This window comes from Symphodus melops (assembly GCF_947650265.1).
Source record: "Symphodus melops genome assembly, chromosome: 2".
NCBI classification, from domain to species: domain Eukaryota; kingdom Metazoa; phylum Chordata; class Actinopteri; order Labriformes; family Labridae; genus Symphodus; species Symphodus melops.
The window spans coordinates 30,753,427-30,780,764 of record NC_136692.1 but is presented as its reverse complement, the minus strand read 5'-3'; the positions used below and the strand labels follow the sequence as shown (position 1 = coordinate 30,780,764).

Below are 27,338 nucleotides of genomic sequence, written 5' to 3'. Positions count from 1 at the left end.
CCTTAAAACAAGTCAAAATGAGGCTCAGTAGTGTGTGTAGCCTCCACGTGCCTGTATGACCTCCCTACAACTCCTGGACAGTCTGTTGTGGGGCTGGTTGATGGCGCGAGACATGATGTCCCAGATGTGCTGAATTGGATTCAGGTCTGGGGAACAGGCAGGCCATTCCATAGCATCAATGCCTTCATCTTGCAGGAACTGCCGACACACTCAAGCTACATGAGTTCTAGCATTGTCTTGCATTAGGAGGAACCCAGGTCCAACTGCACCAGCAGATGGTCTCACAAGGGGTCTGACGATGTCATCTGGGTACCTAATGGCAGTCAGGCTACCTCTTGCGAGCACATGGAGGGCTGTGCGGCCCCCAGAGAAATGCCACCCCATACCATTACTGACCCACCACCAAACCGGTCATTCTGAAGGATGTTGCAGGCAGCAGAACGTTCTCCACCGTGTCTCCAGACTGTCACGTCTGTCACATGTGCTCAGTGTGAACCTGCTTTCATCTGTGAAGAGCACAGGGCGCCAGTGGTGACTTTACCAATCTTGGTGTTCTCTGGCAAATGCCAAACGTCCTGCACGGTGTTGGGCTGTAAGCACAACCCACACCTGTGGATGTCGGGCCCTCATACCACCCTCATGGAGTCTGTTTCTGACAGTTTAAGCAGACACATGTGGCCTGCTGGAAGTCCTTTTGCAGGGCTCTGGCAGTGCTCCTGTGATCCAGCATATGTGTTATGGCATTTTATTTTTTGTTTTTATTGTGTGCTGTGTTTTTGTGTTGGTTTTATCGTTTGCAGTGTATTTTACTTTTCATTTATATCTTAAGAACTGCCATAGTCACATGCTTCATGACTTAATTAATCACATGACTTTGCCCCAATCCCGGAGACCTTCAAATCAGCGCACCTGTGTTGGTGCGGAGGAACGCACATAAAAAGGACGGAAGCAACAAACGGAGAACGCGAACGGGACGAGAACGGGAACGGAACGGGGACGGAGACGGGAACGGGGACGGAAACGGGAACGTGGCCGGAACCGGAAGAGCAGGAAGACCGCGTACCACCGCTCAAGGAGTAAAGGTGAAGGACGGCACACGCATCGGGGACCACGCACGCTGAGACCGCAAGTGCTGCAAGGCGATACACACGCAGGGGCAGAGGAGGACTCTGCTTTCCGTGTAAGTACCCTTTGGGGACGTATAGTAGCACTTGTCGGAGAGAAGTGAAACAGGAAGCCCGCTGTTTTAGGACGTTGACTGCCGCTTGTTGTTTCCGCGCAGGTGTCTCAGGAGCCAGCCGGGAGAGATCGGGACTGAGTGAAGGAGTGTTGTGAAACCTAACACACACAGGGGCAGAGGAAACTCTGCCTCGAGTGTAAGTATTGTAGCGACACTCCACCCTGTAGCCTAAGGCCTTAATAGTCTCGTATCCCCGTGCTGGCGTATATGCTTTGCATTTGCAGGTGACCCGGTTCGTGTGACCAGAAGAAGATTTACTGCCTGGAGGAGGAAGGGGACGGCGCCATTTTTTTAAGCATTCTTAGCCCACGTGTTTTTATGGACTTTAGCATTCTTATTTGTGGGTATTTTGTTATTATCCTGTTTTTTTTTATATTATCATCCTTTTAATAAATTTCAATTAAGCCGCGCGATCTTTTGGTTCCTCCTTGTCAACAGTGTGCTCTCACCCGGTCATCCCACTCTACTTATCAATAATTTTCTGGTCAATTTCAGTACACTTCACATATTATTCCATAGCCCCTCCCCATTACACTCCACCTGTTCCTCCTTGCACATAGGCGGAGGTAGCGGTCCTGCTGCTGGGTTGTTGCCCTCCTACGGCCTCCTCCACGTCTCCTGATGTACTGGCCATGAGAGTGAAAGCACCGGGAGAATTCAAAAGTGACATAAACATCAGCCAGAAAGCGTCAGAAGTGAGAAGTGGTCTGGGATCACCACCTGCAGAACCACTCCTTACTTGTGGGTGTCTTACTAATTGCCTATAATTTCCACCTGTTGTCTATTCCATTTGCACAACAGCATGTGAAATTGATTGTCAATCAGTGTTGCTTCCTGGACAGTTTGATTTCACAGAAGTGTGATTGACTTGGAATTACATTATGTTGTTTGAGTGTTCCCTTTGTTTTTTTGAGCAGTGTAATTAAAATACTTCTGAGGATGTATCATTAAAGATTACTATGTTGAGTTGATGCTTTGGTTTAAAGTTTGTCAGTTATTTGGGGCCCTTATAGCCTGGGCCCCCAAGCAGTTGCCTGCCTTGCCAGTTGATAAGCAGCGCCTCTCTCAATGAGCCTGCAAGCAGCTTTATCAACCATGTTGGGATTCTGAAGTTTGTTCCCAGGTGAAAAGGTCAAATATGAAACAATGCGTTCATGTGACATCAGGACGATTGTGTTATTGTTTCTAGACTCTGGGTTATTGGTTTTTTTCCATCAGCTCAGAGCAATAATAAAATGTCAGGGAGGCTGCAGCTAAAATCGTCCTGGTAGGTTCACAAACTAAAGTAATGTCAATTGTTCTGAGGATGTAGCATTACAGATAACTACTGGAAGAGCCTTCCAGACAGTGAAGGCTGCCATAACAAAGGCTGAACCCCAGAATATCTGCAGGGCGCTTCATGGGTCTGTTGGGGCCCGAGGCAAACATTCCTTAAGGGCCTCTCTCAACCAGCATCTACAATTATTTTCCAGCAATAATGCATGCAACATTTAACAGGACATTAAGAGTGACTGCTGTCAGATGGTGCCCCATTAAGGAGGCTTCCTACTTCCTTTGCAAAATGTGCACATTTTTTAAGGCAATGCTTTGGTTTAAAGTTCATCAGTTATTGGGGGGGGGGGGTCCTACTGGCCTGGGGCCCCAAGCTGCTGCCTGCCTTGATAGTTGATAAGCAGCGCCTCTGGGAAGAGTGTAGGAGGGCGAACCAGTGTCCGATAACATTAAACTGTGTTAAAGTTCGGACCTTTTACAGTTCACTTTAAGATTTACAGGTCAGAGTAAAGTTTTCTGTTAAAGTTTCACATTAGACTTCAATGTTGCATCATGTACAAGGAGATAGACGGTAGGAGGGAGGGGGGAATAATCAAGGGAGAGGTGAGGAAGAGGAGGAGAGATCAGAAGAAAGGACGACACCGACTACAGCTGCCCATTGGCCGAGAGCTGACCGGATGAAGAGGATGACGAGGGAGATTCCATCAGAGAAAAGTGAGCTGTGATCATTCTGGCACTCAGAGAGCTGACTGAGCTCAGCAGGTTCAGGTCACCACCTCCCCTCAGTGCTGGATCATGGACGACCAGCAGGGAGCCGAGCTCTGCTACCCTCAGCTCCTCAACTTGTCTTGCAGGGGTATTATGCGCCCTCGCTCTGAGGCTGTCCTCCTGTATGCTTTGCTTTCCTCTATCGTTGCTCTCACTGTGTTTCTTAACCTGCTTGTCATCATCTCCATCTCTCACTTCAGACAGCTTCACACCCCCACCAACCTGCTACTGCTCTCCCTGGCTATCTCAGACCTCCTTGTTGGGCTGCTGGTGATGCCGGTGATAATGGTACGGGTCACAGAAACCTGCTGGCTGCTGGGAGATCTCATGTGTACTTTTTCTGACATTATAGCCTTCACTCTTACCTCAGCCTCTGTGGGGAACATGGTGCTCATATCAATCGATCGCTATGTAGCTATTTGTTATCCTCTGCAGTATTCAAACCACATCACTCGCAACAGAGTGGGGCTGTGTGTGTGTCTGTGCTGGGCCTGCTCAATCCTTTACAACGGGCTGATCTTCAAGGAACATGTGAAGCAGGCCGACAAATATAACTCTTGCTTTGGGGAGTGTGTGGTGGCGATTGACTATGTGTCAGGAACAGTGGACCTCGTGTTCACCTTTATTGGCCCCTGTATGGTCATCATTGTTCTGTACATGAGAGTGTTTATCGTAGCAGTGTCTCAGGCTCGTGCCATGCAGACTCATGTTACAGATGCTGCAGTGGGCAAGGGTCGAATCACTGCAAAGAAATCAGAGAGAAAGGCAGCCAGGACTCTGGGCATAGTCATACTGGTGTTTTTGATCACTTTCTGTCCATATTACATTTCCTCTCTTACAGGAGATGAAACAGCAAGCAGTGCATCGTTGCGGGTCAGCATTGCGTCTTGGCTGCTCTACATTAACTCTTGTTTAAACCCTCTCATATACGCTTTGTTCTATCCGTGGTTTAGAAAAGCGATCAGGTTCATCGTCTCACTAAAGATCCTGGAGCAGTCCTCGTCTCTGGTTAATATACTTTAAAGATATGATGTATATGACCTGTTCAGTCTGAGCATAACAAAACTCAAACATCTGTCAGCTATGCAAAGTGATCAGTGCACATGCAGAATGTTTTATGTCACGTGTTTGATGTCACTAAAACAAAGAGAAAGACGGCTGGCACACTGCAGAGCTCCAGAAATGTTTCCACCACGGTGTCAGAAAAGCAGGTTCTGCTCAGAACGTCACCCAGGTGAAATATGTTTCAGGAAGATTGGAGCCCTGCAGAGTGTATCTTTGTTTCAGTGACTTTTTTTACTCCTCTCTGCAGCTGTCCTTTATGTTTGGATGTGTGATTTCTGGATTGTTGTCAATATGTTTGATGTCACACTGTGCATTTGTGCCTTTCTTTATTCCCTCTTCCCTCTTCTCTCTCTAAGCAGTGTGATGATTTAAAGATTAGGGACTCAGCGTGAAGTCAAGAGGTGCAACATTTTGTTCAAAGGAAATTTCTTGATTGACTAATTGAAAGTAATTTGTTAAGCAATAATGTGAATGTAAATGTTGTTTTCCCCGTTCTGAATGTGATAATGTTCCCTGTTTCTTCTCTCACATTACAGAAAACTCTATGTTCCAGTTAAAGACACGATAAATAAAGCTGATTCTTTTGTAACCTGAAACTTGATTTTTTTGGGCGAATTGTATCATCAATATAAAACTTTTATAAAGATTAAACAACACAAGGATCAAGAATACCATGAAATGTAATAATTGTTGGCTGCAGCCGTCAGAAAAGGCCGATCAGTCGGCACACCCACCTAATGCCACAAAAAGTTTCTGAAATAAATTATTTTCATAACACGTTATAAATTTAAACACAGCATGCTTTACATGATTATAATACAATAAAAACTATCATTAGAAAATAAAGATATAGATAAAAACATATAAAATCCAAAACAAACGTACGTATAAAGGACCCTGAAACATCACATGCAACACACACACCTGACTGAGTGGGGTCTATCAGTCTACACTAACAAAGTCTTTCTAGTCATTTTAAAAATACAAGAAATTAATACCACATTTACTTATGCTGTGTTTAACCACAATATTACTTCAAATTGGGTTTTTGTTTTACTTTAAATATGTTGCTAATAGGGAACTTGCAGGCTTAAGAGATGTCTATAAATCTCAGAGGGGACACCTACATATTGTTTAAAACAGTGAAGTTAATTCAAATAAAATAATATTTATTTTTCCCATATTATTTATTACTGTACATTGACAAGGAAAGATTGAGAAATAAACTGAAGTGATTCGGATGGAATTGTTGTCAGATATGTTCTAAAGGCCAGACAACTAAATGGCCTGAAATCTTGTTCCCATATATATTTACGACCTGGTTGAATCACCCAGCCATATTAAAAATTAAATCAGATGTGATTTTCTCAGCATAAGCATGTCAGTCACTCTGGATTGGCGTGGTGAGGAAAGAGTGTAATCCTTAAGAAGTTTTCTGACTTCTATCTGATAAAAGTTGACTCATGACCCTGTCATTCACTTGTTTATGTACAAAGTGACATATGATTAGAAGCCTGTCAGTTCAACAAGCAGGGCCGAATCCAGACCTTTTAGACTGGTGGTCCAGCCCAGGCCCTGACTTACGCAGAGGTGGCATGAAGTTTTTATGCAAACAAAATGTTTATTATTTATTTACCTGAGTTAAAAAAATGTTATTGACATAAAAGCAAAAACAAATACAACTGCATTACTTTTAATAAAATTTCACCTCAGCGAAACCTCACTGGGGGGAAGGAACCTGAGCTTTTGCGGGAGGTCTAGAGGCTAGATTTAGTGAGACTGCAGTCATGCAGTTGCATCGGTCCGTTGTTGTGAAGAAGGAGCTAAGCCAAAGGGCGAGGCTCTCGATTTAATGGTCGAGCTTTGTTCCCACCCTCACAAAATGGTCATGAGCTTTGGGTCACGACCGAAAGAACGAGATTCGGATACCAGCGACTGAAATAGGCTTCCTCCTTAGGGTAGTTGGGCGAACCCCTAGAGATAGGGTGAGGAGCTCGGTCACCAGTTAGGAACTCGGAGTAGAGCCGCTACTCCTCCACATCAAGAGGAGTCAGCTGAGGTGAATTGGGCATCTGTTCTAGATGCCCCCTGGATGACTCCCTCGGGAGGTGTTCCAGACATGTCCCTATGGGAGGAGGCATCAGGGTAGGCCTAGGACACGCTGAAGAGACTATGTCTCTGGGCTGGCCTGGGGATGTCTCCGGGTCCTACCGGATGAGCTGGAGGAAGTCTCTGGGGCGAGGGAAGTCTGGGCTGCCCCCGTGACCAGGCCCCGGATAAACGGTGGAAAATCGATGGATGGATGGATAGATATTGATAAATGTATAAATTAATCAATTTGATATTTTAGTAAAGAAAGAAGTGTGATTGTTCATTTGAATGTATTTCTTCCAGAAGATTCTTCCTCTTTGGAAGAAATTGTTTGGTGTATAGCACGGCATATGTGCAAGCACACATTCTTCATTTCTTACCATAATACCACTGCTAGCACCATGACTGTGAGAAAGCGTGTGTGTGTGAGAGAGTGAGTGAGAGAGAGAGAGAGTCAGTGAGGATGTTTATGTGTTAACAATATAAATTGATAATACTTAATATTTAATATTTAGTTGATTAGCACCTTTCAGGACACACAAGGACACTGCACAACACACGTTTTTACCTGTGTATTTATTTATAACATATAAAATGTTTATATGTGAGTGTGTCTTAAAAGAGTCACAGAAAGCAAGGGAGAGATTTTGATATGACCAGAGCCATGTTTGTGAAATACATTTTGCAGTCCTCTAACGAGGGGGTACAGTTAAACCTCCAGTATATCATCAATTCAAAATATTTTGCATCAAATATTCTAGATGTCAGTGTCAAAAGATCAGAAGGTTAGAGAGGTTCAAGAGTTTCAAATTACTCAATCTTTGAGTTAACTAAGTCTTTTAAGGAGATTGGTAGTAGTGTGGCGGTCCACTAGGGGTGCTCATCACCAGATGGGATTGGCAGATAGGCCAGAGGAAAGCGGATATAAGGGGTAGCGCTTCCGGGTGAATGTTGTTATTGTTTTGATGGAAGTCTGAGAATAAACACACCGGCTCCGGAATCTCGTTCTCGTTCTCTTGTCCTTTCGACTTCTTTTCGACTGGTGACCCTGACGTGATCGGCGGCGCTCAACATGTTCAAACAAGCGTCTAGGGTTGACCAGCTGCCATGGGTCATGTTGGGCCTGCGCTCGGCCCCGAAGGAGGACCTCTAGGCTTTGGCTGCAGAGCTAGTTTACGGTCAGCCGCTGAGGGTCCCGGGGGATTTCCTGCCTGCAAACTTGGCTCAAGGGACGTTGGGGGCCTGGTGGCCCGCTGCGCAGGGGGCTACCAAGTCAGTGGTTCCTGTACCTGTGCATCACTGTCTGCCCCGCTCCCACATGCCAAAGGACCTCCAGGGGGCCAAATTTGTGTTTATCCGGCATGGCGCGCATCGCTCCCCACTCCAGCCTCCTTACGATACGTCTTAAAAACTTCATCATTGACTTTGGTGGTCGACATGAGCGAGTGGCGGTTGATCGCGTGAAGCCTGCCCATCAGGACCCAGACAGCGTGACGGTGCCTGCGCTTCCTCCTCGTCGTGGCCGGCCGCGGGCAGCAGTTGCGGACACTGTTCCTTCATTGGACAGACAGGCTGAATTGCCCGCTATTCCGGGCCAGGCTCGCCGCCGGCGGGGTCGTCCCCGACGGGAGGTGTCGTGTTTACCCGAGGGTAGTGGGCAAGTTAGCCGCTATGGGCGTCCAGTTAACCCTCCTAGGAGGATTTGATTATGTGTTTTTGTGGTTTGTTTCTGTTTCCTCCTGTTGCTTTGCAGTTTGGTTTCTTTATGCCAAATCTGGTGTTTTGGGGGGGGGGCCTGTGTGGCAGTCCACTAGGGGTGCTCATCACCAGATGGGATTGGCAGATAGGCCAGAGGAAAGCGGATATAAGGGGTAGCACTTCCGGGTGAATGTTGTTATTGTTTTGATGGAAGTCTGAGAATAAACTCACCGGCTCCGGAATCTCGTTCTCTCGTCTCGTTCTTTCGACTTCCACAGTAGCAACTCTAAACAGTCCCTCCAGGAAGTCACAATGTTGCGATCGCAACAATTCACGCAAATTCAACCAATCCACGCCACTTCTGGTGACCTTGCAATTTTGTCCAATCACCGCAACTTTTCTGCCAATTTGAACAATCAAAATAATTTTCCCCGCAGTTTCACCAATCAGAGTCGCGAAAACGGCGAGCTATACATCACCAAAGTGACTGAGTGAGGTAGATGAATATGCTTCATAAAGTAAATCGTACTGCTCATGTTAAAATATCACTCATTCACTGATGGGTTGAATAATATAAATGTCCCTAAAACTGAATCTATCAAAAGACTGGATAATATTAACGCAGCATATCACGGCCGTGGTTCTTATCTAACAGACAACACTGAGACTCTGTGCAGGCTGAAAGATAGACAATTTAATGTTCAGTGTGGAGCCATTATATACCGTTCAACAGTCATAAATTCCTTCCCACTTTGGATATTTCTATACATGGTCTGGAGAATCACGTCACCTTTACTCTTTCAATGTCAAACCTCTATTTGAAGAACAATTCCTCATTCTACTGTCAACTGAGGCCATACATTGTACTTTTGGAACACCTCTAATGACATTCTTCTCTTCAAATATGGTCATAGCATCTCAGAATAGAACGTAGTCTGCTAACAGTAAAGTCACCTCTACAAAGTGTAACCAAACATATTCACAGAAATTCGTACCATCATTCACATCAAAGTGTGTGCAAGAAAGTAAATGACATGAAAAAGAATCGCAACTATTTCACAATTTTCGCATCCTGCCGCAATTTAATTGTAAAAAACAGCAAAAAACATTGCGACATTCATTGCAATTTTTTGGAAAAGCTGCCGCGAAATCAGGCACTTTAGGCCACAACAATCCCCAAAAAGGTCCATGGAATCCTGGAGGGACTGTCTAAAATAGCAGTAAGACCTCCAGTCCACACAAACACACACAACACAAATGTATGAGGAACAGTGGGTGTGAACTGTAGCCGTTTCCGCTCAATGTTCGTGAAGCTTTTTTACGGCCCTCATGGGGGCTTTCATCTTGAAATTCTTACGTCATTTGGCGCCAGAGTCTGCGCAGTAGAGTTCGGCGGGAGGAGCCCTGGCAACACGCCCATTTAGCATACTGCCATGATGACTTACACAGCCCAGCTACGCCAAGAACATAAGAATCTCTACGGAGGGAAATTCATCTACCGACCATAGAGGTTAAAACAAAACCACCATTTATTTCAAATCAAATATCTAAACGTCATTAATTTCAAAATTAAGAAAATCACGGTTTTTAAATTAATTATTGAATTTAAACATGTTTTCTGTAACTCTGTGGGTTATTAAACCCTTCATTTTTGGCAAAAAACCAACTAAACTATTTTTAAGCTAAGTTAGCAACATAAGTTGTGTACAGATCTAACATGCTGGTGAAAATATGACTTTAGTACTATGTGCATCTTTTAAAACTACTTTCTATCATATAACATATCTGCACTCACTAGTTACTTCAGTTCTATGTATATTTACATGAACATTTATGTAAATAATGTGTGAGAGTAAATGTGTTTCTGTGCATTACTGTGGAGTTGGTAAACTAATCTGTTTCATTAAGGTTTGTCTGTATGGACCTTTTCTCTGGTTCTTTTCCTTGTCTGAGATGTTGTGCATCTTATTGTAATTGTTTTTTATTATCCTCATTTTAGGAAGAAGAAAGATGGCTGATACAGATGCCAGAAGTCAGTGTAGTGATCAGTGTTTTGCCTAACACATTGTGTATCCCATTGAGATGTATGAGGTTAATTATAAAACAATACTGAATGTTTCATACATCTTTCATGCTGTACCCCTGCCATCTCACCTGATGGTCTCCCTTAACTTTTTCTACTCTCTGTGAACACCTTTGGACTGTTGAAGGAAGAGAGCATGCAATTCCTCACAAAGAGACTCCTGTCAGACAGGGATTCAAACCAGGAACCTCCTCACTTTTATTGCTGAACCACTGGTTCATTGATTTGAACCTTTTCTCTCCTGTTTAAAGCTGCAAAAAAATATAACTAGATAATATATCTAGGGCAATGATAGAAGTCACAGCTGGGAAACAAATAGCTTTAAAAGTACATTTAACGCAGGTTAGTGTTAAAGACAGCATGCAAATAAAGAGAGTAGAGTGGCATGATACAGACACGACTGAGAGGGCAATTACATTTACGTTTTATTCAATCACATGAAATGTCACAATAGTCTTGTAACTTACCTTAACAAATACAGATTGTGCTTAAAAACATAGTGTGGTATTTTAAGTTAATTTCTTTCACTTGATTGTTCAGTTAGATGGAGGTAGTATTTAAGGTTTTTGTGGGTTATACAGGTTTGAAAGAGGCAAATGAGTGTACAGTATTTTAAAGTTATAGCAGATTAATCTAAATATAACTAAAAGAAAATGTTGCTTATAAGAAAAGCCTCTGTATTAAACAGCCTCTCTTTTTTTCAGTTCATCTTTTGAATGAATTGTCAAACATTGCTCAGGAGGTGCGAGCTGCGTCCTCTGTGGCTCAGGCGCGACACTCGGCCCACTGTTTCACATCAGACCGCTGTCCAGTGCTGTGAATGATCAGACCAAACGCCCTGCTAAGAGAAGCATTGGTCAGGTCCTCCAATCCAACAGCAGCGGGCTTTGGAGTGAGAGGACGAGCTGGGAGAGAGCGAGAGACAACACGAGAAAAAGATAAATCTTAGTTTAATGTATAATACAATGTTGGTGAAAAGATGGAAACCGATGATAAGACATAAAATCTTCATTAATGATTATAGAAGCAAAATAAGAAAAACTTTAAATATGATTTTGGGAGAAACGTGATCTTTATGCCTTCTTTGATTGAGCCTGTCTGTGTCCTCCTAACCACCATAACAGCAGCCTGTTTTTATAGTTTGTGTCAGGTTTTGTCAAGTTATCACACAATTTCTCAATGAGCGTCATTAAATGAACAAAATGATCAACTTGTGACTATTGAATTGGTAATGCGTGTGTGGAAGCCAAAGCTGAATATTTGGCAGGTTTAAGCAGCATGATGCTCAGTTAATATCATATCACACCACCGCTGATTGTTTAGGTTTGTGTTCATGTTTCTGTTATTCTCTTAAATCCGACAGAAGTTATATTAGATCAGAGTTTACTTTAGTTTTATCCTGATATCTAGAGAAATATTCTACCTTATTATACATATCAGGCTGCATGGTGACATGTTAATCTCTGTATAACACACTCTTCACACAGACTGTAATCATGTACACATTAGTAATTATACAGGACAGATTTATAGTATTTAGCTTTGTTTTTGTCCAAGACACTTTTTTTTAAAACCTTACCAGACCTATTTATTTTTTATGAAACATAACTGTGCAGCCAATGAACGGCATCTATGAGCTGATTTTAATTACAATTTATCAGTTTTAAATACAATTCCACTCACAAAGACGATATATAACAATATCAAGAAACATAGCATGTCAGTTATTAGGTTTGCTCATGTTAAAAAATAAAATAAAATGATAAATCATGCCTGAAAAGTAACCTAGCTTAAATTGCTAATATGTTAGCTCGCTAGATAACACTTTAACTAATGACATAAATCAAACTTTATTACTTACCGAAAAAACTTCAAAGATCACTTAGAGTCCACAGGTCCGTGAGATTAATTTACTGGGGAAAAAACAGCTTTTACCAGCTCAAAAAAGACGAAAAAACTGAACTGAAAAGCTCTGTGGCGTCTCGGCTTCACTTCACGACGTAACTTTTACTAAGAGAGCTACGCAAGATCCGCGGCTGTCAACATGCGACGAGTATTTTAACTTAACAGTTTGACCCAATTCCCCTCTGTTATCATTGAGGAGGCTGGATTTATGACCTATACTGTAGCCAGTCAGCAGGGGGAGCTCTAAAAATAAAAGCTTCACTCCTATGGGGGCCTTGTCCCATCCATGATGAGGAAAAGAGAAATATATTTGAGAATTTTGTTGCTTCAGTTCTTTTTCCTGTTCACACATCTTAAATGTGTACCTTTAAACAAAAACTACAGCTTGATCAACCCGTAAAACACCCTTGAAAATATAATAAACGAATTGAATCACTTCCCTTTAACAGTTTCAGACTTTACGGTCCAAACAAAAAAAAGGACTGAGATTTCAGAAAAAATTAAAGTGCAAATAAAATAAATCCTTTTAGTGAGGCTCCAATGATGTGCTTCCTACCGCCCTTTAGAACGACGCATTATCCACGGTTCAGCATCCAGACAGCACCCTCGAACAGCCACGACAACCTGGTCCATGGTTGAATCGTCCCCCAAATAAAAGAAGCCTGCACACAAGTGTACAGAGCAGTTACTTCACAAATAAATAGCAAAAATCAACTCAAACTGTGGGTGAATTTTTTTTTTTTTAAATTTTAAAAATCATCTATGTACTTAAATGACTGTTTTTTATTCATTTACACCCAAATATTTCAGAAGTCACAAATATATAAATCATTCAATTATTTCCATTCACATTTTCCTCCAGCTATGTTCAACTTTTAACACAGAAAATGTTGGAATATTGTGCACTACAGAAAAGCCACAAAAAACCTAGCTTAGCGCATGGCCACGAGGCCACGAGGCAATAATAACATTACCACACGTGCATTGCTTAGTAGCTCACTTTTTCAGCCAATTACCGTTCATTTTAACTTCATACTTTACACCCAATATCCTGACTGGTTTTAGTTCTTTCAATATTACTAAAAAATAAAATACAACCGACACATTATACCAACAAGTTTTGCATGCTAATCAGCTAATCAGACAACTCACCAGGATATCCACATCAAAGGAGAGAAACAGGAAAGAGTTTTTGCAGACTAACTTCTCTCACACTGACGACACCGTCAGCTCCACTAAAATATTTTTAACTCTCAGACACACGTCATGAGCTAATTTTATTTATCTCTAGGTCTAACAGCTTCCTTTTTACACATTAATTTAAACTGAAAAGTCGGAAGAAATCATATAGAAACTTCTGTCCTCCAATGCTGCAACGTTTCTTTTCCACTCCGTGCTGGTGGTGCATTTAAGGAACTTACGTAAATGTTCGATATGTTTAATGAACATCTGTAAATGTGTAAATGCAGAAAATAACCTGGGTTACATTTACAGTTTTGTTTTTTCATGTTTTTGTGTTAAATGAAATACGGTTGCATGTAGTGAAATGTTTTCGCAATCTTAAAATATTTGCACAGTTGAACTACAGGGCCACCGTAGCAGCAAAATTCAAAACCGAGATATTCTCGATTTCAAATATAAACAAAGTTTGAGACACCACAGCCCACAGGCAACATCCAGCTGATTGTGCATCCCTGTCCGGCCCACGCAAGGACAATCAAACCTTTAAAAACTTTAATGTAAACATGCTTGAAATACAACTGGAATGCTTTTATTTTGAAACACGGTATATTTGTTTTACTGTCGTATGGATGTGCAAAATGCCCACGTGAGTGAAGGTGAATAGCAACAAGTGATGCTCGCCAGTTTACCCGCAAGTTGTCAGCTCATGCCAAAAGAAGAAAGGCTGATAATGAATGCCATGTTTTTAACAAGTCATGGGCTGCACAGTACTCCTTTACAGAAAACAAAGCTGAAGCATTTCAGCCAGATGTCAATGCCCTTGTAGAAGTCCAAGATAGACAAGATTATTATCATGAAGTAAATGAATGAAATGACAAACATTCAAAGTTATTGTTTGTGGTATGGACTTGTTTAATTTTTCTCTGCTTGTGAAGATAAGAAAGGTAACAAATAAAAAAAATGGCACTTGTATTGTTTATTACTTCTGTAGTAGTATTTTCTTATTTGGGTTTCTCGTGTGCTCCCTTGTAAAAATGAATAGCCCAACCCTGGCCTACCTTCCCTGGTCCAAACAATCCAGAGCATTCAGAAGCAGAATCTAAAGTTAGAAGGAGGACATACTGGCTGCTGCATTGTTGTAAGAGAAGCTTCAACACAGCATGTTTCCTTCATGATCACAGAGGAAGAGAGCGTCATCATCTCACTCTCTACACAGCTCTCTGATTGACCCTTTAAGACGTTATAAATGCAGGTAAAGGTCCTTTACCTGCTTTTTGTAAACATAACGATGAGCATGGTCTTGCTACCTGCTCTTTCGTTAATGTTAACAGACAAACAGTAAGGTCCTTTACCTGCTTTTGTAAAGTGTCTCGAGATAACGCCTGTTATGAATTGACGCTATACAAATAAAGATTGATTGATTGAAATGTAAAGTGGGAAACTAAGAGAAGGAAGGCCGAAGATGAGTACAAGTTAAAATCTCTGATAATCTTTGTTTTCTTTGACCACATTTGGAAGAAGGCAAACACCTGTTTGTGTTTGTCTGCATAAGGCGTTCAAGAAACCCTAAATAATCACAATAATTGCAGTTTGTTCATAAAGACTGCCACGCTCATACTGAAAGTCATTAAACTGAGTTCACTCAGTTAAAAAACATGAACTCCACACGGAGCTGATCAGCCTGCAGTGATCAACGTCTGTTCGTCTGGAAACATTTGATCATGTTTTCATGCCTGGCACTAAAATATGTGAAGATGATCAGCGACACTCAGTATGTTTGTGACAACATGTGAGCAGGTTTAATCTGTGATGAACCTTAACGAGTGTAAACTGTGCTGTGTGCTGACGCTAACACATCTAAAGTCTCTCTCTGTACTCTTATTAAAGGCCTGACCTCAGGGCAGCTACAACAACCCGGGTCATGGTTTCTGTAACTTGAACAGCAATAAGAACAAAGTGAGTAATCTCAAAAACATTTAAATACTAAATATAATTTTTCATGTTTTCATCTGTAATGTGGTGCATTTCATTATTTCCATGAGCCAACATGCAGTTTGTACTGACAGATTTTGTGTTTTCAATCTGTAACCTGTTTTATCTTTTTCTCTTTAGTGAATGCTAAAACTTCCCACCTGTCTATAATCCACAGGACAAAATAAGCTTTACAGCTCCAAACTATATTTCATTTAAATAACCAATACACCAAACATGCACGTCAATAATCAATATACCTGATATACATTTTTCATATACTATATTATAAAATGCAAGGGTTCATCACATAATTAAATGTATACTAATAATTAGAGACGATTAGCAACATTTTGATTTTGGGACAGTTCAAATTTAGTTTGGGACGGTTGAAATAGTTTTTCGGGACGGTTCTGGGACGGTGTTGAGAAAAGTTAGTCTGGAGCCCTGAACATGCTTTACAGGAATATAATAAAGAAAAGGAAAACTATCATTAGAAAATAAAGAAATAGATTAACATATATGAAATCCAAAACAAACGTGCGTTTAAAGGAACCTAAACCATCACATGCAACACACACACAGACACACACATACTCACGTACCTGACTTAAAGGGGTCTATCAGTCTGCACTAACCAAGTGAGGACTTGTGTTTCTAGTTATTTTAAAAATACAATAAAGTAATACCACATTTACTTATGCTGTGGTTAACCACAATATTATTTCAAATTGTTTTTTTCTTTGTTTTTAAATATATGGTGCCAAGAAGGAACTCGCAGGCTCCTTAGATGAACCCATACTTACGTTATGTAACCTTCACCCGTTAAAGATTAAATAAAAACTCAAGCTATAAAATCTTTATAAATTATAGTTGCTGTTTTTTTGATGTTATAAATCAGCATCAGTCCTAATCATACATATCAAATATTAATGAATTTGTTTATTTTTAAACCCTTACATTTCCATGTTTTTGTCATGATGCAACCCTATTTTATGGCCTAAATATACAATAAATGATTTATTTTCAATTTACTTCATGCAAACCTGATTAATTATGGCTTGATTATTGCAGCCTGGTATATGTGAAAGCTTAGCAGCAACATTTATTATATGCATTATTATTTTTTGTTCAGTGTCAAATACTCACGCTATGTAACCTTTGCCCTTAAAAGAGTAAATAAAAACTCAAGCTTTAAAATCTTTATAAATTATAGGTTGTTTTCTTTGGTTTGTTTTTTTGTAATTTTATAAACCATCATCAATCCTAATAATACATATCAAATATTAATGGATTTGTTTAATTTTTAATCCTTAAATTGCCATGTTTTTGTCATAATGCAACCCTATATTCAAATATTCATATTTTACTTTGCTGTAAGAAAGAACATCACCTATTGCCCATGTAACATTTCCACTCACCTGTCTGAACACACTTTTATGTGTTTGGACAGGTCCTATGTTTTGTTTATTTCAAAGCTGTGTAGGTGCTGCTGTGTAGATGCGTGTTTCACATATTGTAGAAAAAATAAAGATGTGGTGCTTTGAATGTTTGCATAAAAAATGCACATGAAACGGATGATATGTAAACGGTGCCACTTGAAAGCACCATGCGCTTTTACGCATTGGGTCAAACGGCGGTAATGCAAAGGGCCTGCTGTAGACACATGCGTGTGCACACACACACATGCACACATTCCAAACGTAATGCCTCTAATGCTTGTGTGGACGGAGGAGATGCGGATATAGTGAGTGCTCTTTATCGGGAAAAATCAGGTGGTTTCTCCATTTGCCATATTTGGTAAAAATGACATCATCAGGAAGGGAATCCCTCAAAGCACACACTTCAAGCCCCAGGCTTCAAATTAAGGGGAGAAATGAGAAGATCCATGTTTTATACTTTATATTCAAGCAGGATCAAAAATAGTGATTTGAATGGGTTTCAATGCGCACATTTATTATTAAGGGACTTTAATTGGGACTTCTACATATTGTTTAAAACAGTGAAGTAAATTCAAATTAAATAATATTTATCATCCACACACACAGAGGTGGCAGAGAGGAACTTAAAGTCTCTGCAGACCTCGGGTCAGCGGGCAGTTTGTTCGACAGAACGTCACCATGGTTACTAAATGCACCTTCACAACGCTGTGTGAGCAGAGCTCTTCTTCAGATGCTTTATTGTTCTATTCTGGCTGCTCTCTTTTTAAGTGCCCTAACCTTCACCAGCCTTCATTCAGAAGTTGCAGCCGTTATTCATCACAGTAATCTAATGCAGCAGGTTGTTTGATGCATTTATGAATCTTTAACATGAAGTGATGTAAAAATGTACAATTAGCCTATCTGACTGTGATAAATAATAAATCCTAACTCACTAGTAGGAAGAGTATATTTTAAGGTTTTAAAACACTTTTTCAGGAGATAATAATTCACTCTTACAATAAATATCATGTAGGGCTGAAAGAAGTCCTCAAATAAATCAAGTAACTAGATGTCTGAAATGTCTTGAGGCTTCCTCTATGTCTGGACTACTAAAGAGGTCTCTGTCAAAAAACACCAAACATTTTGATATATTCATTGTCTTAAATGTTCTATTATTAATTTCAGCCATCACTCTGGACGAGGTAGATGAGGGAAGAAGTGTAATCCCTAAGAAGTTATCTGACTTCTATCTGATAAAAGGTGACTCCCTGTCATTCACTTGTTGCCCCCTCTGTCCTCCTGTTTCTGTACAAAGTAGCATGTGATTGGAAGCCTGTCAGTTCAACAAGCAGGGCCGAATCCAGACTTTATAGACTAGGGTGGTCCAGCCCAGGCCCTGACTGATGCAGGGGTGGCATGAAGGTTTTGTGCAAACAACAAAATGTTAATTATTTTAAAAAAAATTTATTGACATAAAAATAATAAACACCTACAACTATATTTCTTTTAATTAAGTACAATTTTTTTCACAAATCTGCTCTGTGGATCTCAGCTTTTTGCATGACCTCAACTGTGATCCTCTCTGCTTACTGGTCACACCCTACTCACCAATGACTGAATCAATCATTGTTTCTATTGTGCAATTGATGTATGTTTGAACGAGGACATACTGAGTCTTGGGATAACACAGTCTGGTGGTGGTGGTGGTGGTGGCTGAAGGTCAGCTGGCGGTTGGGACGGCACAGTCCCATCATGGCGCCTGGGGGTCGGCCAGTAGTTAGGGTAAGACAAAGTCTGATGGTTTTGGCTAGGTGTCCTGGTCAGTCAAGCCTTCAAGCAACTCTGTAAACCTGGGCACGCAGCTGCAGATCATTTGTAATCAAACATCCACTTAATCCTCTCCCATCCACCAGTTTGTTGTGAGATTGTTCTTTGCTTTCAAGTAAGTCTTTCCCAGACTCATCCTTGCACTTATTTCCTGTAGCCGCCCCTTTCTGACTCTGACTAGAAATTTTCCCACTGTCACAATTTCACAAATGCCACAGCTTTTTTTCAAGCCCTGGTCAACAATATCCTCGGAGACAGTTTGTGCTCATTTATCGAGATGACATGCAGATCCTTTCCAAGAAGAAAGAGGAAGCCAGATTTCAAGAGACAGTGTGTAGTCGAGTAGAAGGCCTCAGATGCTGGGTGGGAGCCGTTCTTTGATGACTGTTGGCCATTAAAATGGCCCTTACATAATGGTACCATTGGAACCAACAAAAACCATTCCACCAAACCCTTGCTGGCATCCTACAACTCTTGCCAATACTGCATCACAAGTCCCATCCTGACGGTGGTAGATCAGATCAGGAAGAGGGTCAAATTTTGCCATAGTCCAAACTGCCGTCTGCCAAGGAAACAGCTGAACCGGTCACTACCCATGTCTTCAGAGTCCAGTTCACTCTCCACACAACTCACTGATTGATCTTTTAAGACATCGTGAATATAAAGTTGGGTAAAACGTAAATCTTTTATAATCACTGTTTTCTTTGTTGTAATTGTCTGCACAAGGCGATGACTTCCAGAAACCCTATAAAATCACAATGATTGTTGTTTGTTAACAAAGATATTTAATTTTAAATCTGCAGATCATGATGAAAGTTATTTTTGAAGACTTATTCAGACCAGCTGAAAACACAAACTCGTCCTCACCACCAGTGTATTCATTAACACCTTCTGACTGTATCCTCACTGTAGTTTCAACATGAACTCAAACATGCTAATGAGAGCCGTGTCGTCATCCCAGAGGGAGCATGTTAATAACATTGATAATACTTTGAACCACAGGTGAGTTCTAGTTGAAAGGCATGAATGAATACACTTTAACATCAACACATGATGCAACAAACCCCCTCCCCACACAGGAGCCTTCACTACAGACCAAAATTTTATCACTAACCTAAAACAAACAGACAAACTCTGAAAAGCTCAGAAACATCAGTACAGTCGAAATACTCTTTGCCTCTCTATAACATGATCATGTATGATACCATTGTCACGTCTGCCGGGCAGAAAACAGGGAGGAGAACCCAATTGCAGATAAATAAAAATGTATTAAACAAAAGACAAAACAAAACATGCTTAATAAATCCAAAACGAGGAACAGAGCTTATCCAAAAACTAAATCCAAAAAACGAGGTACAGATAGAATCATAGCACATACGACAAATGACAGAAGACACCAACAAAAGACAATGATCCGACAAGAGGGTAAGAACACACAGAGACTATATAGACAGGGGTAATCAGACACAGGTGAGACTAATCAGACAGGTGAGGACAATCAGGGTAATCAATACAGGCGGGAAACACAAGGAACAAAGAACACCAGACCAGAATACTAGAAGACAAGTACAAAGTAAAACAGAAGACTTCCACCACCAAAACCAGATATACAAAATAAAACAGGAAACACCAAAGACTAGACTTAAAACATAACCCAGGAAACAAACTTACAGACAACAGGTAAACACTAAGGAACAAAGCAACCACACCAGGAGTCACATAAAAGTAACACAGGAAACAATACAGAACAATAAGGATAAAAAACTAAAACAAGACAAAACACAGAACCAAACCAAACCATGACAACCATACCATTAACACATTAAAGTCAGTTCATCATGGTGACACACGAGATGTTCAACAAATGAATATTGACATACCGGAGTCGTAATACGTAATACGACATAATCGTATTATCGGTAGCCTAATAATCGAGGTAATGTCTGATAAAAAGTTTAAAATGCCACTGACGTTATCAGTCCTTAGTCTTTTAGTGGAAAAAGAAAAGAAGAGAGGGAGGTGACCTCAGCCAATCAGTAATTCCTCTCATGACCCGCACCAACGCTGACCGACTCGGATGAGTCAAACGAGATTCACAAAGATTCAGGTGAGGTCCAACTGGTAGTTACGTAGCCAGACACAAAAACTAAGGTGACGACCTCCGTGGTGTGTCAGGGCCTTAACAGTCAACCTGTAGAAGCAGAAGTGATGCATTTGGAAGAGGTGTGCTTTGATACGGTCCAGTTTCTTCTGCTCGAGCACATGCATGGGTACTCAACGTGGCCATGAAGTATGATCGATCCCTGTCCCCACTATCAAGAAGTCCCAGTGTGTTCTGGCTGTCTCCGACCAAAGAGACAATAAGTCAATAAAGTTGGCGTCATGTTCGCTGTGTTTTTCTCCGGTGGGTTGGCCTACCTAAACTTAAGCATGCATCATGATCATGTAAAGCCATGCACGCATTATATGGTAACCATGCTCAGGCCCGGTTAGTGCTGGAGCAGTGTGAGTGCCAGTGGGGGTCATGGTGGGGGTTTGGCACAATATGGAAAGACAAAGCCTAGTGTGAGTGCACCTTCATGTTACTCCAAAACCCCTTTGTGTGCTTAGTTTGTTTCTTTGTCCAAAGATTCTGTAGATCTGATGGTTTGTGGGAGTCGCAACTAGAACGTCAGGGAACCAAGCACCAAAAGTATGTTTATCTTTGGTTTAGTGAGTGTTAATTTTAAAGTGAGAGTTTAAGATGGAAATAAGGTTGAGATTAGATGATCAGTGTGGACAAAGAGTGGAATATGGAACGAGAAGGTCTGAAATGTAAAATGCAGGGTATTACTCATGAGTTACTTTTTTACTTGAAGCCAAAGAAGCGAGGCTCAACATTTGCATCAACATTCACTGTACCCAGCTTTGGCTTCAGCTCTGGAATGAATCCAGTCTTCATATCATCACTTGTCTCCATGACTCTTCTAAAAAAAATCATCTAGAACCTCCTCGCCAGACATGTGTTTCAAGGTCCTGGTCAAAATGTAGAACGGACAAGAGAATGACGGTTTTGCCGTTGCCATCTCTCAATGAGCCTGCCAACAGCTTTATCAACCATGTTGGGATTCTGAAGTTTGTTTCCAGGTGACAAGGTGATGTCAAATATGAAATATGAAACAATGCGTTCATGTGACATCAGGACGATTGTGTTTTTGTTTCTAGACTCTGGGCAATTGGTTTTTTTTCCATCAGCTCAGAGCGATAAAAAAATGTCAGGAAGGCTGCAGCTAAAATCGTCCTGGTAGGTTCACAAACTAAAGTAATTTGAATAGTTCTGAGGATGTAGCATTACAGATAACTACTGGGAGAGCCTTCCAGACAGTGAGGGCTGCCATAACGAAGGCTGAGCCCCAGAATATCTGCAGGGCGCTTCATGGGTCTGTGGGGGCCCGAGGCAAACATTCCTTAAGGGCCTCTTCCAACCAGCATCTACAATTATTTTCCAGCAATAATGCATGCAACATTTAACAGGACATTAAGAGTGACTGCTGTCAGATGGTGCCCCATTAAGGAGGCTTCCTACTTGCAAAATGTGCACATTTTTTAAGGCAATGCTTTGGTTTAAAGTTCATCAGTTATTGGGGGGTCCTACTGGCCTGGGGCCCCAAGCTGCTGCCTGCCTTGACAGTTGATAAGCAGCGCCTCTGGGAAGAGTGTAGGAGGGCAAACCAGTGTCCGATAACATTAAACTGTGTTAAAGTTCGGACCTTTACAGTTCACTTTAAGATTTACAGGTCAGAGAAAAGATTTCTGTTAAAGTTTCACATTAAACTTCAATATTGCATCATGTACCAGTGGAGTTAGACGGTAGGAGGGAGGGGGGAGTAATCAAGGGAGAGGTGAGGAAGAGGAGGAGAGATCAGAAGAAAGGACGACACTGACTACAGCTGCCCATTGGTCGAGAGCTGACCGGATGAAGAGGATGACGAGGGAGTTGCCATCAGAGATAAGTGAGCTGTGATCATTCTGGCACTCAGAGAGCTGACTGAGCTCAGCAGGTTCAGGTCACCACCTCCCCTCAGTGCTGGATGATGGACGACCAGCAGGGAGCCGAGCTCTGCTACCCTCAGCTCCTCAACTTGTCTTGCAGGGTTATTATGCGCCCTCGCACTGAAGCCGTCCTCCTGTATGCTTTGCTGTCCTCTATCGTTGTTCTCACTGTGTTTCTTAACCTGCTTGTCATCATCTCCATCTCTCACTTCAGACAGCTTCACACCCCCACCAACCTGCTTCTGCTCTCCCTGGCTATCTCAGACCTCCTTGTTGGGCTGCTGGTGATGCCGGTAATAATGGTAAGGGTCATAGAAACCTGCTGGCTGCTGGGAGATCTCATGTGTGCTTTTTCTGACATTATAGCCTTCATTCTTACCTCAACCTCTGTGGGGAACATGGTGCTCATATCAGTCGATCGCTATGTAGCTATTTGTTATCCTCTGCAGTATTCTAACCAAATCACTCGCAGCAGAGTGGGGCTGTGTGTGTGTCTGTGCTGGGCCTGCTCAATCCTTTTCAACGGGCTGATCTTAAAGGATCATCTGAAGCAGGCTGACAGATATAACTCCTGCTTTGGGGAGTGTGTGGTGGTGATGAACTTTGTGTTAGTAACACTGGACCTTGTGTTCACCTTTATTGCCCCCTGTATGGTCATCATTGTTCTGTACATGAGAGTGTTTATCGTTGCAGTGTCTCAGGCTCGTGCCATGCAGACTCATATTACAGACGCTGCAGTGGGCAAGGGTCGAATCACTGCAAAGAAATCAGAGAGAAAGGCAGCCAGGACTCTGGGCATAGTCATACTGGTGTTTCTGATCTCTTTCTGTCCATATTACATTTCCTATCTTACAGGAGAAGAAACAGCAACCAGTGCATCGTTGCGGGTCAGCATTGTATCTTGGCTGCTCTACATTAACTCTTGTTTGAACCCTGTCATATACGCTTTGTTCTATCCGTGGTTTAGAAAAGCGATCAGGTTCATTGTCTCACTAAAGATCCTGGAGCAGTCCTCGTCTCTGGTTAATATACTTTAAAGATATGATGTATATAACCTGTTCAGTCTGAGCATAACAAAACTCAAACATCTGTCAGCTATGCAAAGTGATCAGTGCACATGCAGAATGTTTTATGTCATATGTTTGATGTCACTAAAACAAAGAGAAAGACGGCTGGCACACTGCAGAGCTCCAGAAATGTTTCCACCACGGTGTCAGAAAAGCAGGTTCTGCTCAGAACGTCACCCAGGTGAAATATGTTTCAGGAAGATTGGAGCCCTGCAGAGTGTCTCTTTGTTTCAGTGACTTTTTTTACTCCTCTCTGCAGCTGTCCTTTATGTTTGGATGTGTGATTTCTGGATTGTTGTCAATATGTTTGATATCACACTGTGCATTTGTGCCTTTCTTTATTCCCTCTTCCCTCTTCTCTCTCTGAGCAGTGTGATAATTTAATGATTACGGACTCGGCGTGAAGTGAAGCGCTTCAACATATTGTACAAATGAAATTCTCAATTATTGAAAGTAATTTTATCAGCAATAATGTGAATATAAATGTTGTTTCCCTCGTTCTAAATGTGATAATGTTCCCTGTTTCTTCTCTCACATTACAGAAAACTCAATGTTCCAGTTAAAGACACGATAAATAAAGATGATTCTTTGTAACCTGAAAGTTGATTCTTTTGTGTTTTTTATCATCAATATCAAACTGTTATAAGGTTTTACAACATAAGGATCAAGAGTGTCATGAAATCACAGCCGTCAGAAAAGGCCGATCAGTCGACACACCCACCTAATGCCACAAAAAGTTTCTGAAATAAATTATTTTTATAACACGTTATACAAATTTATACACAGCATGCTTCACATGAATATAATAAAGACAATAAAAACTATCATTACAAAATAAAGAAATAGATTAAAACATATGAAATCCAAAACAAACGTACGTATAAAGGACCCTGAACCATCACATGCAACACACACACACACGCACACACACACCTGACTTAAAGGGTTTTATCAGTCTGCACTAACCACGTGTGGACTTGTCTTTCTAGTCATTTCAAAAATACAATAAAATAATACCACATTTACTTATGCTGTGTTTAACCACAATATTACTTCAAATGTTATTTGATTTTAAATAAGTTGCCAAGAGGGAACTTGCAGGATTAAGAGATCTCAGAGGGGACTCCTACATATTGTTTTAAACAGTGAATTAAAATAAAATAAAATTATATTTATCATCCACACACACAGAGGTGGCAGAGAGGAACTTAAAGTCTCTGCAGACCTCGGGTCAGCGGGCCGTTTGTTCATCACAGTAATCTAATGCAGCAGGTTGTTTGATGCATTTGTGAATCTTTAACATGAAGAGACTCAACCTTTTAGATTTTCTCTGATCATGTTTTTTTTTGTGACTTTAGCGGTTATTGACAATCAACAGAGACTCCAGTGTTGTTTGTGATTTGAGCTCTGATTAACCCGTACATGTACTCACATTTACTGATGCACTGACTGTTTGGCACTTTTTTTAATTCTGTTGTATGGGTTACAATGAGAAAAAATAATTATTCTATTTTACATACTGCTCATACTCAGAACCTTACATCATGGCCCCTCATCAAAGGTGTCAAATCTTGGACTACGTATCTATTTAAAAAAGTACAATTAGCCTATCTGACTGACTCTTATCAATGATAAATCCTAACTCTATGTTTCAGAGAGCAGGAAAAGTGTGTTTTAAACTGGAGACAATCTTTTACTCTTAAAATCAATATCATGTGGGGCTGAAACAAGTTCTCAAATAAATCAAACAATTAGATGTGGCTTCGTCTAAATCCGGACAACTAATGATCTCTCTGTCAACAGGCACCCAACATTTTAATATATTCATTGTCTTAAATGTTCCCTGAACTACCACCTTATTGTGGTGGGGGAGTTTGAGTACCCGAATAACCAGAGGAGCTATGTTGTCGGGGGCTTCATGCCCCCAGCAGGGTCTTCCAAGGCAAACAGGTCATAGGTGATGGGTCAGACTAAAAGCAGTTCAAAGAAACCCTGTGACAACAACAGCAATAAGGACTGTGACGCTGCCCGGAATGGCGCAGCCGGGGCCCCACCCTGGAGCCAGGCCTGGGGTTGGGGCCCGTAGGTGAGCGCCTGGTGGCTGGGCCTTTTCCCCTGGGGCTTGGCCGGGCCCAGCCCGAATAGATGACACGGGCCTGTCCTCCTGTGGACCCACCATCAACAGAGGAAACTCTAGGGGTTCTGTGCAGTGAGGATCAGGCAGAAGTCGACAGTGGGGGCTAAGGCATCCCGATCCCCGGATTCGTCCCGGCTCTGGAACACTGGACCAGCTCTACACTCTCCAGCGGGTGCTTGAGGGTTCATGGGAGTTCGCCCAACCAGTCCTCTCCACATTGAGAGGATTCAGATGAGGTGACTCGGGCATCTGGTCCGGATGCCCTCTGGATGCTTCCCTGGGGAGGTGTTCCGGGCATGTCCCTCCGGGAGGAGGCCTTGGGCTAGACCTAGGACATGCTGGAGAGACTATTTCTCTCGGCTTGCCTGGGAACGCCTCGGGGTCAAACCAGAAGAGCTGGAGGAGGTGTCTGGGGTGAGGGAAGTCTCTGCTTATACTGCTGTCCTGCGACCTGGCCCCAGATAAGCGGCAGAAAATGGATGGATGGATGTCTCTGCTCTGATCATGTGTTTATACCAAGATAACGCAGATGCTATTGCTTACAAAATCTCATGTCGCATATTTTCTCATGATTGTATAATGACTGTATAATGTCAAGGAAAGATTTATGAATAAACTGAACAGAATAGGATGGAATTGTTGTTAGATGTGTTTCAAAAGACCGGACGAATGAGCTAACTAAATGGCCTGAAATGTTGTTCCCATATATATTTACAACCTGGTTGAATCACCCAGCCATATTAGCAAATAAGTCAGACGTGATTATCTCAGCAGAAGTGTGTCAGTCACTCTGGATTAGCATGGTGAAGAAAAGATTGTAATCCTTAAGAAGTTATCTGACTTCTATCTGATAAAAGGTGACTCCCTGTCATGCACTTGTTGCCCCCTCTGTCCTCCTGTTTCTGTACAAAGTAATGTGCTTAGAAGCCTGTCAGTTCAACAAGCAGGGCCGAATCCAGACTTTTTAGACTGGGGTGGTCCAGCCCAGGCCCTGACTTATGCAGGGAAGGCATGAAGGTTTTGTGCAAACAACAAAATGTTTATTATTTTTTACCCTACTTAAAAATTGTTGTTGACATGAAAAAAATAAACACAAAAATGTTTCCCTTCTCTGTCACAATTCTGCTCTATGGAGCTCAACTTTTTGCATGACCAATCTTTATTTCTATTGTGCAATTTATGAATGTGTGAATGAGGACATACTGACTCTTGAGATAACACAGTCTGGTGGTGGTGGTGGTGGTGGCTGAAGGTCAGGTGGTGGTTGGGACGGCACAGTCCCATCGTGGCGCCTGGGGGTCAGGCAGTGGTTAGGGAAAGACAAAGTCTGATGGTTTTGGCTAGGTGTCCTGGTCAGTCAAGCCTTCAAGCAACTCTGTAAACCTGGGCACGCAGCTGCAGATAATTTGTAATCAAACATCCACTTAATCCTCTCCCATCCACCAGTTTGTTGTGAGATTGTTCTTTGCTTTCAAGTAAGTCTTTCCCTGACTCATCCTTGCACTGATTTCCTGTAGCCGCCCCTTTCTGACTCTGACTAGAAATTCTCCCACTGTCACAATTTCACAAATGCCACAGC

The 27,338-nt window shown here is 41.7% G+C and overlaps 2 protein-coding genes and 1 long non-coding RNA gene across 3 annotated transcripts in view; 2 read left to right on the top strand and 1 right to left on the bottom strand.

Moving 5' to 3' along the window:
- Positions 1-3,307: 3,307 nt before the first annotated feature.
- LOC306820065 (trace amine-associated receptor 13c-like) lies at positions 3,308-4,303 on the top strand (the record flags this gene model as incomplete). Its single annotated transcript, XM_079337719.1, has 1 exon — positions 3,308-4,303. One exon carries the CDS (start codon positions 3,308-3,310, stop codon positions 4,301-4,303), a length of 996 nt encoding a protein of 331 aa, XP_079193845.1.
- A 6,775-nt stretch (positions 4,304-11,078) lies between these two features.
- The window catches only part of LOC306820606, a 113,106-nt gene continuing 96,846 nt past the window's right edge, over positions 11,079-27,338 (bottom strand). Inside the window, exon 3 of the long non-coding RNA XR_013778689.1 lies at positions 11,079-11,122. This is a non-coding gene — a long non-coding RNA (uncharacterized lncRNA). The remainder of the gene's footprint in view (positions 11,123-27,338) is intronic.
- LOC306820201 (trace amine-associated receptor 13c-like) lies at positions 22,481-23,662 on the top strand. Its single transcript, XM_079337969.1, has one exon. The coding sequence runs from the start codon at positions 22,594-22,596 to the stop codon at positions 23,590-23,592; it is 999 nt and encodes a 332-aa protein (XP_079194095.1). The 5' UTR covers positions 22,481-22,593; the 3' UTR covers positions 23,593-23,662.